At 45.2% G+C, this 12,022-nt stretch overlaps 1 protein-coding gene across 1 annotated transcript in view; it reads right to left on the bottom strand.

The window, feature by feature from the left end:
• The window catches only part of LOC129702764 (cullin-4A-like), a 56,081-nt gene that overhangs the window by 28,873 nt on the left and 15,186 nt on the right, over positions 1–12,022 (bottom strand). The window contains exons 4-5 of the mRNA XM_055644713.1: positions 9,645–9,717; positions 9,442–9,515 (exon numbers count right to left, since the gene is read on the bottom strand). Coding sequence (XP_055500688.1) covers positions 9,442–9,515; positions 9,645–9,717 — 147 coding nt within the window. The remainder of the gene's footprint in view (positions 1–9,441; positions 9,516–9,644; positions 9,718–12,022) is intronic.

The following is a 12,022-nucleotide window of genomic DNA, read 5'->3' as shown; positions in this document are numbered from 1 at the left end:
TCTCTCCACTACATTGACGACTGCATAGGTGCTACCTCCTGCACCCATGCAGAACTCATGGACTTCATTGCCAATTTCCATCCTACACACAAATTCACGTGGACTATCTCTGACAACTCCCTCCCCTTTCTTGATTTCACCATCTCCATCACAGGAGACAGACTATCGACTGACGTCTAGAACAAACCTACTGACTCCCATAGCTATCCAGACTACACTTTGTTCCACCCTGCCTCCTGCAAAGACTCTATCCCCGATTCCCAATTCCTCCGTCTCCACCACATCCGTGCCCGAGAGGAGGTGTTCCATACAAGGACATCCAAGACGTCCTCATTCTTTAGGGAACGGGACTTCACCCTTCTATCATAGGAGAGGCCCTCACATGTCTCCTTGGTATCCCGTGGCGCTGCTCTTGCTCCCCTTCCCCTCAGTCACAACAGGGACAGAGATACCCTAGTCTTCACCGTTCACTCATCAGCCGGCGCACACAACATATAACCCTCCAACATTTTCCCCACCTTCAACGGGATCCCACCATTGGTCACATCTTCACAACTCCACCCGTTTCCACAGAAACAACTTCCCTCCGCAACTCCCTGGTGGACATCCCTTCCCATCCAACCTACCTCCTCCCCAGGTACCGCAGGAGATGCAACACCTGTCCCTGTCCAGGGACACCTGACAGTCCTTTCAGTTGAGGCAGAGGTTCACTTGCATCTCCTCCAATGTCATCCACTGTATTTATCGTTCTCAGTGGGGACTCCTATATATCGGCGAGACCAAGTGCAGTGTGGGTGATCATTTCGCTGAACACCTACGCCCTGTCCGCCGTGGCCTACGTGATCTCGCAGCTGCCAGGCATTTTAACTCCCCTTTCCATTCCTATATGGACCTTTCTGTACTGGGCCTCCTCCACTGTCACCGAGAAAGTAACCATGCATTCCCCCTCTCTCTGCCCCTCCCCCACCTTAGTCGTCCTGCCAGTTCCACTGTTCTTACCCATATATCCCTCCGTTACTCTAAGCCAACAATGGACACATTGCGGGCTCCACCTTTCCTTGGTCATCAGCGCCGGCTCCGATTTGTTCTGAACCTTTTCATACCTCTAGTTTCCCTCTGTAGTAGCCAATTAGCTTAACTCAGTATGTTATAACTAGATTTTGCCATAAATGCCATGTGCCTTTTTTGATGATTTCACCAGGATAATGCCTTTTTCACGATCGAGTGGCTAAATCAGCTTTTTTTTGCCATTTTGCTCAAAGGTTGTGCTATTTTCTCTAGTTGTACCGTGATTTCTTGGATCTTGGATAATTTATTGTCATTCAGACCTTTCGGTCTGAACGAAATTTTGTTGCCTCGCAGTCATACATATAATAAAGTAACAAAACACACAATAAACACAAATTTAACATCCACCACAGTAAGTTCACCAGACACCTCCTCACTGTGAAGGAAGGCAAAAATCTTAAGTCTTTGTCTCTTCTTTTCTTGTTCTCCCTCAGCGCTGAGGCGATCCAGGCCTCCGATGCTGTGAACCCCACCGGGTGATGATACTTTAGTCCCGTGGCTCAACCGTACTTCGCGAACGGGCCGGTTCAATCTCCGCGGTCCGAGGTGGTCGAAGATGCCACCCTCCAGTCCAGCGGAAGAAGCTGTTGCCACGGGAGCTCCAGAAAAACAGGTCACCAACCTGCAACCTGCGAGCTCCCGACGATGTCGTCTACTGGACCCCCGGCCGAACCTCCGAAGTCGGGTCGCTGCCGCCGTCAATTTCAATGACGTTTTCTACGTTAACACATTAATATTAATGTTATTGTTAACGTGTTAACATAGTATAACTTACAAGAAAATTTCCACCACGGGGCGAAACCGGGGGCGTCACCGTCGGTCATTCATTCGTTTTTGCCGCTGCCTGCTGGTTCAACCTTCTCCAAGATCTATTTAAGAAAGAACTGCAGATGCTGGAAAAATCGTAGGTAGACAAAAAATGCTGGAGAAACTCAGCAGGTGAGGCATCTATGGAGAAAAGGAATAGGCGAGGTGTCTGGTTGAGACCCTTCTTCAGACTGATGTGGAGGAGGGGGTGGGGGAGTTGGGAAAAAGAAAGGAAGAGGCAGAGACAGTAAGACTAGAAGGAGAACTGGAAAGGGTGAGGGGGAGGGGGGAGGAGGGAGAAGACAAGGGCTATCTAAAATTAGAGAAGTCAATGTTGGTATCGCTGGGGTGTGGACTACACAAGCGAAATACCCAAGCTTGTCGCCTCCCTACATTTACTGCTGGCTCCAGTCGCAAATCTGAGTTTTCGAGTGGTCTCTGCAAGGCATTCATTGATGCTGGAATTCCATTTGAAAATTGGAAAACAAATCTCTCAGTTTTTTCGAGAAATACACAGAGGAACATATACCAAGCGAGTCATAATTACGGAAAAATTATATTGACATCAACTTCAACATTGTTGTGCAGAAAATTAGAGTTGAAGTTGCATGCAACATAATATGGATCTCAATAGATGAAACATCCGATGTTGTGAGGAGATATGTTGCCAATGTGGTCATTGGTACACTGGAGGCAGGTCAACCATCAAAGGAGTATTTGTTGCCATTGGAGGTTTTGGAGACGTCAAACAGCTCAACTATTACTCAGTTGTTTACATCTTCACTTGCTGATCTTTGGCCAGAATATATAAAACACGAGAATGTTCTTCTGTTTGTGACTGATGCAGCTCCGAACATGAAAAAAGCTGCTCGTGCTCTTAACGTTTTATTCCCCCAAAATGTTGCATTTGACATGCTTAGCTCAAGGACGTCATAGAATTGTCAAGCACATACATAGTTTGTTTCCAAATGTCGATCGCCTAGTTTCCAATGTCAAGAAAATCCTCCTCAAAGCATATTCAAGGAAATGGCACCCGAGAATCCGATACCTCCTCAGCCCGTTTTGACCAGGTGGGGTACATGGCTCTCTGCTGTACTCTACTATGCTGCAAATTTCGAAAACATAAAATAATTTGTCAACTGTTTTGAAGAGGAATCTGCTGCAGTCAGGATCGTCAGTGAAATCATGCAGAAAAAGTTCCTCCACCACGATCTTGTGTTTATTGCTTCCAATTTTGCAAACATCCCACAAGCTATCACTTCCCTTGACAAATGTGGCAAAACATTAGTGAAAAACTTGCAGGTTTTCAACAAAGTAACTGACGATATCCGTATAATTCCTGACGATGTAGGTAAAGATATGCAAGGAAAATGTGAGAGTGATTTTAGCTAACAAAGTTCTTGAAGAAATACAAAATATAGCTAAAGTTCTCAAACGTAGTTGTAATGCACAATATATCGACATGAATATAGTCTGTAGCTTGTTTTGGGTATGCACCAGTGACCTCAGCTGAGGTAGAAATAAGTTTTTCACAACTGAAGAATATTCTGTCTGAGCGGCGGCATAATTTAACGCCAGATAATTTGAAAAAATGTGCAACCAGGCAACTTTGGTCATTTAATGTAGAATACCTTTATATTATCATTTTTAACCATATTTTGGGGGTGTAAATACATGCCTATTTTATGCTTTTTTTTGTCAATGTGCCTTTTCATGCCTTTTTTGCAATTTTATTTTGTCTTTTTGCCTGCCTATTTCAGAGTTGTTTAGCGCCTAAACATCCTGGCTCTAGTTATAACTATAACCAGTTGCCTTTTAAATTTTATCTGCCTGTAATTGTGTGGGTGGGATTTATACGGAGTCTGAGGCGTGTTTGTGGCGGGGATTCTCGCGGAGACTTCCAAGGAGGTTTAGTTTAGTTCGATGAAGGTCGTGGGAGAGACATAGTTTTTGACCATGCACGAGCATGACCACGAGTATGATTGAAATGTACTTATACAAGAAGAAACCTTCATCTCATTATCTTACTGTTTGTACTACTACAATAAAGAAATTATTTATCAAGAGACTGTTGTTGGAAGATTTATCTTTCAACGGCATTGAATGTCTCGTGGAGAGCTCGTGAGTGCGTTTACATTACCTTCTGATCCTCGGTCATCAATTAAAGTGACTATCAGGACTAAATCCTTGAGACGATGTAAAATAGTAAGATTAAACGAGTACTTACCAGTACGAAGTTTGATCTGTATTTTATGAGGAGTTACGATGAGGGATTACGTGAAGAACCCACCCAGCGCGCAGGCGCGGCATACTTCCAAGCAGCGGTGTGGAATCACAGATAGACACTAGTTGAAGTAAAGATAGTAAAGACCAACGAGACATTAGTCCGAATTTGATCTATATAATGAGGGTGGGAGCGGAGGGCACGTAATCCCTCATCGTAACTCCTCATAAAATACAGATCAAACTTCGTACTGGTAAGTACTCGTTTAATCTTACTATTTTACTTCGGAGTCACGTGAGTGACTACGTGAAGACTTCAAAGGTCTGTGATTTCAAACCGTGTAACAGTTATATCACTCACTGCCGAAAGATCATCGAGGGAGGAAGTGGTAGCTAGAGACCAACAAGTTTGTTTAGTTATAAAAGAAATGTTTATTAACTATAACAAAAAATAGCTCCCATGGGCTTTAAATCATAACTTTGCGGTTTTTTAAAATGGTATCCGCAAAGACGTCCTGTTCCATCAGCGGTTTCTTGTAAAATCGTTGGAATGTCGATTCCCTTGACCATCCCGCTGCTCTGAGGATGTGGTCTAGGGGAACCTGCATCCTATCCGCCGCTGAGGTGGACGCTGCCCTGGTTGAATGGGATTTAAAAACATTTGTGTTAATCCCTGCCATGCTGAGGACCTGTTTCAACCATCTGGATAATGTTTGGCTGGTTACCCGTCCAAAAGGCTTTCTGTGGCTAACCCATAAGGCTTTCTCTCTCCCTCTAAGCGTTTGGGTTGTGTCTAGATAATGATGAAGGTGGGTCACCACACACAGCCTAGGTTCTGGAGGGTAAGCCCGGAAGATCAACGGGGAGTTTGATGTACCTGGTCTACTTTGTTTTACCAACCCCGGCATGGTGAAAGTAATGGTATCTGGGGTGGTCACCATGTAGTTCAGATTTAGCTGATGGAGCGACTGAACCCTTTGAGCTGAGACAAGCGCCATGAGCATGAGGGTTTTATAAGTGGCCTGTTCCAGGCTCAGGGATCCCACCGGAGGCCAACCTCGAAGGTGTGTCAGAACTACACTCACATCCCACATGTGAGTGTATCTAGGTGTAGGGGGTTTGGTATTAAAGATCCCCTTAAGGAGTCTGATGACCAGAGGGTGGGATCCCACACTATGCTGTTCTATCGGCATGAGGTATGCGGACAGTGCGCTCCGAGCCGTATTGATGGCACTGTAGCTCATCTTGAGATCATGGTGCAGGTGGGCCAGGAACTCCAGCACATCCGAGATCGAAGCCGTCTTGTAGGATGTCCCTGCGTCCAGACAGTACTGTTCCCATTTCCTGATGAAGGTCAGGTATTGTTTCTTGGTGGAAACTCGCAGGGATGCCGACATGGTGGTGATTGTTCTGTCTGATAACCCCAATCCCCGGTAAGGCCTGTTCAAAATCTGGAAACCAGGAGTTTCAATTTTTGGTGGCATGGATGGCTAATGCCAGTTACCGGGTGAGTCAATAATTGGGGGTGGTGTTGAAGGACCATTGGTGTCTCTACCACCATGTCGTGGAACATTGGGAACCATGGTTGGGTAGGCCAGTCGGGCACGACCAGAATGCCAGAGGCTGAGTCTGCCTGAATTTTCTGGAGTACCCGACTGATGAGGCAGAAGGGAGGGAAAGCATAGAAAAAGAAATTTCCCCAATCCAGCGTGAAGGCATCTACCGCTGCTGCCTCTGGGTCTGGTTCCCAAGCCACATACATGGGTAGTTGGTGATTTAACCTAGACGCAAACAAATCTATATCTGGCGTACCATATTGCTTGACAATTTTAGCAAATAATTTTGGGTCCAACATCCATTCGATGTTGTCGTTGAATTTTCGTGACCTGGTGTCCGCCACTAAATTTAGCTTGCCTGGTAAATAGGCAGCTGATAGCCAAATATGTCTCTCGACACACCATTGCCAGATTATAGCAGTTAATTTGTCGCATGATACTGATTTAATGCCACCCATGTGCTGGATATAAGATACTGCCGTAGTGTTGTCGATCATAATTCTAACATGCACGTGCCGCATATCAGATGCATATGCTTTTAGCCCATAAAAGGCGGCGAGCATTTCCAAAAAGTTAATGCCCAGTGATTGTAGTAGCGATGCCTCTGAGTTAGTCCATCTGCCACCTGTGCTGTCTATGGAGTTAGTAGCTCCCCAGCCTAAATCACTGGCATCCGTTGCAATGGTTATGTTAGGATTGGTTACGGCGATAGGACTGTGACTGTGCCAAATATTGTCAACCCACCACTGAAGTTCTGATTTGGCTTCAGCGGGTAAATCCATTTTGCGATCATAATGCCCCCTATGAAGGCGTAATGCATGAGTCCTTGCTCTTTGTAGATTTGGATAATGCAAGGGCCCATGTTGGGCAGCCGGAAATGCTGCTACTATAGAGCCAATAACTCTGGCTACATGCCGTATTCTAGGTTGCGGTGTAGCAATTAAATGGCTACAAGCTTCAATGAGTGAAACTGTTTTGTTTCTGGGCAGAGTGACAGTCATGTGAATCGTGTCAATAGTGAAGCCTAAGTAATCCATGTTAGTAGTAGGCTCCAATATTGATTTATCTGGGTGAAGGATAAAACCCAAAGTTTCAAGGAGTTGTTTAGTGGCTAACACTCCTGCGACAGCTTGTTCCCGTGTTCTTCCTAATATGAGAACATCGTCCAGATAGGCCACTACTAAATGTTTTAGTTCTCTCAATTTCTTCATGGCCACTTTAAGAATTTTCGTAAATAGTCTGGGAGCTGTCGTTAAACCATTGGGCAAAGCTCGGTACTGCCATAGCTGGCCCCTCCAGATAAATTTCAGATATTTAAAGTAATCTTTATGAATGGGTACCAAATAGTAAGCATCTTTGATATCTATGCTTGCCATGTAGTATCCCTTGGAGATCAGTTGTCTGGCAGTGACAAATGTCTCCATTTTGAAATGTTGATACTCAACAGACTGATTGAGTGATGTCAGATCAATAATAATGCGACATCCACCATCTTTTTTGGTTTTGAGAAAAATATTTGATACAAATTCTTGCGGCTCGTGTGTGGTCATTTCTATGATGCCTTTAGCCACGAGCCGATCAAGTTCAGCTTGTCCTTCGACCTTCTCAACTGCCGAGGGAAGGAACACCCTTTGGGGCATGTGCTGAACTGGCGGTTCTACGCCTGGTTTGAACTCAATTTTGTATCCACTAATACTGTTGAGTATAAACTGATTGTTAGTAAGGGAGCACCAAACATGCTTGAAGAACCTCAAACGTCCCCCTGTTAATACTACACCCTTTGTCTGTGTATGTTGACAGGAACCAGACCCACCTACCTCCATGTTCACTTGTGGGGTCGTTTTCGGTGGGTCTGGCCCAAGGTTGTCCGTGTTGGTGCTGCGGTGGGGCGGCGCATCTTCCCACGGCTCCGCCCTGGGCCCCGCTCTAAAAAAGAGCACTGGGGGTAGTGGGAGGCGGTCACCAGGCTTTCACCAGCTCGGTATCTGCTGGTGGCTGCCGAGGCGGGCGGCCAACTGGGTGTCGTCACCCTGCTCGGTCCTTGCCCTTCCCGCATGAGGCCTACTGGTTTTGCCGCCTCTTCCAACAACTCCTTCCAACTCCTTGAGCCTTTTGGCCAGATCCGCACCAAATAGCAGCGCCTGTCGTTCGGGCGCTGGAGCTTTACAGAGGCCGGCATATGTTGGGTTGAGGGCAGGCCTGATGTTGTCCCGCCGTAGGTTGTTTAGCTCATACGTGGTGCTGCACATCAGTGCGAGGGCATCCTGCTGGGGTATGGTCAGGTCTTCATCCCCAACGGACCGAGCAAAGGCGGTGACGGCTGCTGAGTGGAGCTTCAGGACTCGCTGCATTTTGACCTCCTGAGCCCTTATTTGCTGCCCCAGCTGGTTCCAGATCTGCCCATTGACCGTCTTGACCCTCAGCGCCTCGCAATTTTCTGGCGCGATGTAGTTGTCAAGGGCCTGCTGGACAGCCTTGTCCTGCAGCGGGTTGTTGGACAGCCTGTTTATAGTTGCCGCCATTCTGGGTGGCAACACCATCCCAGTTGTTGGTGGTGCCGCATATCGGCCCACTACACCCAGTAGCTCTTCTTCCGGCACGCCCGGCATGCTGACGATATCCTCCGCCTGCCCTTGGGATAGGCCAGCCCAGTCCTGGCCTCCCTTACTGCCCTCGAACATAGAGGGTACAGAAGGGTGTGGAGAGGAGGAGGCCAAAGCCCGTCCTCCTGGGAGATGCCGCATCTCCTCATTAATCATACGCTCGAGGAGCTGCCTCATGCAGCTTATCCGAGCGTCTCCCCTTTTCGGTGGGGGAGAGTGTTCCCGTTCCTCCGATTCATCGGAGGACACCGGCCGGTCGGTTTTATGTGTCGCCTTCCTCCCTGTGCGGGGCGTTGAAATCTGCAGCACTGGGGGCGGCTCGGTGTCGGGTGAGCGGGAGCGTTGAAAAAGCTCCTCTGCTGCGAGAGGCTGCCGTCCCGATATGGACCCGTCCTCGGGTGGAGTAGGGCAGGCAGTCCTCCTGGCTGGTCGCTTGCGAGAGGCCATTATTCTCTCTAGCGCGACTCTGTAACAAAAAAGGCACTTACCTGAGGTCTCGTCTTTATGCTGCAGCTGGAGAGCCTGGCTCCAGCTGCTGCCGCTGTTGCACTGCTGACGTAATGCCGCGCCTGCGCGCTGGGTGGGTTCTTCACGTAGTCACTCACGTGACTCCGAAGTAAAATCTGTCACTACACCCTCCCTCCTGACTCAGTCTGAAGAAAGGTTTTGACCCAAAACATCACCTATTCCTTTTCTCCAGGGATGCTGCCAGTTACTCCAGCATTTTGGGTCTATCGTCATTCGCCATGGGCCCAAGGCTTCAACTACACACATTGATGAGTTAGTTATAACTGCATCATATTTTGTGCTTTGGGTATGTTCCCATAGATATCAGCATCATTTTTTGAGAGCTACAAACAAACCACATTTGCAAGGAATTGGTTTAACAATTTGCATTTAAATACATAATTCAACTTGATAAACCAGAATGAGGCATTTTTAACCAAGTGATGGCATAAGATATGACCAGAACAATTAATTTAATAATTGCTTTGAAAACAATTTCATACACCAGAGGTAATCCTTAATTTCTAACAAAAGTTAGTTGTATCTGGGGCAGGCAGAATAAAGCATCATGCATTTAGATGTTGAGTGTATCAGCTCAAATGCTCAAGGTTAACAGTCTAACAGTCCAGAGCACAGTAAAGACTCGTGGCACACTGCCCTTTTTGCATTGCACTCACCAGATAGATGGAAGCATTGAACTCTGGAGGACATAGGTTCGGTCAAGAAACAGGAAAATACTCCGGATCATTATCTGCAGATGAATAGAAACAATATAAACAAATACGACCATGCAACAAGTAAATATTATTATATTCCAAAACACAAGGGCAAACATTCCCCAAGAATAGAAATGTGTGGTATTCAAGAGGGACTAACTTACCATTTGTCGACAATGATCCTGCCAACATTTGTTAATCTTCTTCAAAAACAGACTGCTATCCAGTGAATCCGTGGTAAACAAAGTTAAGGAACAATATCGTAATAACTCCGGTTAACAATGTTATAATTCATTAATGACTTCACTCATCAGTGTGGCACTGCTCCTTAGTAATACACCAGCTCGAATCACCAACATTTATACATGCACCATCATTTTTAAAGAACATAAAATCTAAATGTATTCAGCTGAAAACTACTTCAACCCCAAATATATTCCATGGCTCTACTTCCACATCTGGTCCTCAGAATTCCAGAGACCTGTGAACTTCAGCGAGAATTTAAAAAAGCCTTGTTGCAGGTTATCTCACAGCTTATGTTTAAACAGTAATCCTTAGCTCAAGATTCTCCCATGAGGAAATGTCTTTTTCACTTCCAATCTGTCAAGCCCCCTCAGGACCGAATGTTTCAATCAAGCCCTATGTATCTGGGGCAGGCAGAATAAAGCACCATGATGTGCATTCAGATGTTGAGCGTATCAGCTCAAATGCTCAAGGTTAACAGTCGAACAGTCCAGAGCACAGTAAAGACTCGTGGCGCACTGCCCTTTCAACCTTTCCCTATAAGGCAACCTGCCATTCCAGCCATCTGTCCATAAACTTTCTCTGAACTCCTTCTAACACATTAACATCTTTCCTTAAATAAGGAGATCAACACTGTACTCAGAATTCCAGAAGTGGTGCAAATCAATGCCCTATATAATTGTAGCATCATAACCTCCCCATCTTTGCATCAATTCCCCACACAATAAATGATAACATTATGTTAGTTTTCCGAATTACTAACTGTACAAGCTTACTGACTTTAGCAAATCATACACGAGAACACCCAAATAACCTCTGCAGCTTGGAACTTTAACTCTCAGCATTTAGAAAATGATTATTTTTTCCTGTCAATAAAGACAATTTCACAATTTCATTAATTGTACTCTATAGGACAGACCTTTGCCCACCCACATAACCTATCTACATTCCTTAACAGATTTCTGAAGTCCACTCATAGTTAACATCAGAAAATGTAGCAAACTCGGCAACCTTGCCTTTGCTGCCTCATTCCAGGTCGTCATCCAAGTTGTTAACAGTTGAGACAGCAGCAATCATCCCAATGGCATGCTCCCTCGTCACATCTTAACAAGCAGAAAAAGACTGATTTGTGCTTGCTCTGGTTCTTGTTAGCTAGCCAGCCCTCTGTCCACACCAACATGTTATTTCCTTTTATTTCCTGGAACATCCTTTTGGAAATGTCAGTACCTCCACCCATTCCAGAGACATGTTATTTCTTCAAAGAGCTTCAATAAATTGTCCAAGCCTGATTTGCTTTTCACAAAACCATGCTGACATTGCCAGATTACCTTATTTTTAAATATATAAATGTAATGACTTGAATAATGGCTTCCAACATTTTGCAGGCAGTCCTCGGGTTACTAGTTCTATTATTTTCTGTTCTGAAGAAGGGTCTCATCCAGAAACATCACCCATTCCTTCTCTCCAGAGATGCTGCCTATCCCGCTGAGTTACTCCAGCTTTTTGTGTCTATCTTCTATTCTTCAGAACTGTTTGTAACCTGAACTGTTTTTAAGTTAGAAGGTGATCAAAATCACTGTGTAGGATAGGATCAGTTGTGAGGGGAGAGCGAGGGAATAATGGCCATCAACTGGCCTCACTCAGTGAGTAAGTCTGTTCAGTGGTCCCTTGGATAGAGAAAGCACATAGAAGTGCCCTCTTCACACTGGCAGTAGATGTTAAATTAAGTGGCTTACAATTTCCTGCTCTCTGTCTCCCTCTCTTTTTGAAAAAAGGAATTATATTTGCCATTTTCCATTCTAATTGAATCATCACAATATCTCAGGGATTTCTTAAATCAAAAATATATTAGCTATCTCAATAGCTTCTTTTAAGATCATGGGATGGACATTCAAGAGCTGGAGACTCATTAGTTGGCAGATTCAACTAATTATTTAGAACTACTTCCCCAGTGCTCGTAATCTTCCCAAGTTCCTGCCTCCCTTCCAAGGCACGGATATTTCTGGGATGCTACCCTTAAAAATGAAGTCTAATGCAAAATATCAGTTTAGTTCATCTGCCATCTCTTTGTCTTACATTATTAATTTGTCAAACTCACTGAGACATCAAGTCTCAACTCACCAAACAAACTAGTGGACCAAAGCTTTTAAAAATAATCTTCTTTAATATACAAACTGGAGTTTGCATCTTGGTGTGACTGCTCCTTATAGAGTGTATGAAAGGAAGGTAGATTTGGGCTGAGCAGCCGTGCAAAGGCCAAGTAAAGTGTGTTGACTAAGTGTGATGTTTTAGTTTGAGA

The sequence above is a fragment of the Leucoraja erinacea genome, chromosome 13, assembly GCF_028641065.1.
Source record: "Leucoraja erinacea ecotype New England chromosome 13, Leri_hhj_1, whole genome shotgun sequence".
Taxonomy (NCBI): domain Eukaryota; kingdom Metazoa; phylum Chordata; class Chondrichthyes; order Rajiformes; family Rajidae; genus Leucoraja; species Leucoraja erinaceus.
The sequence above is the reverse complement of the archived record's forward strand: the minus strand, read 5'-3'. Positions and strand labels throughout refer to the sequence as shown.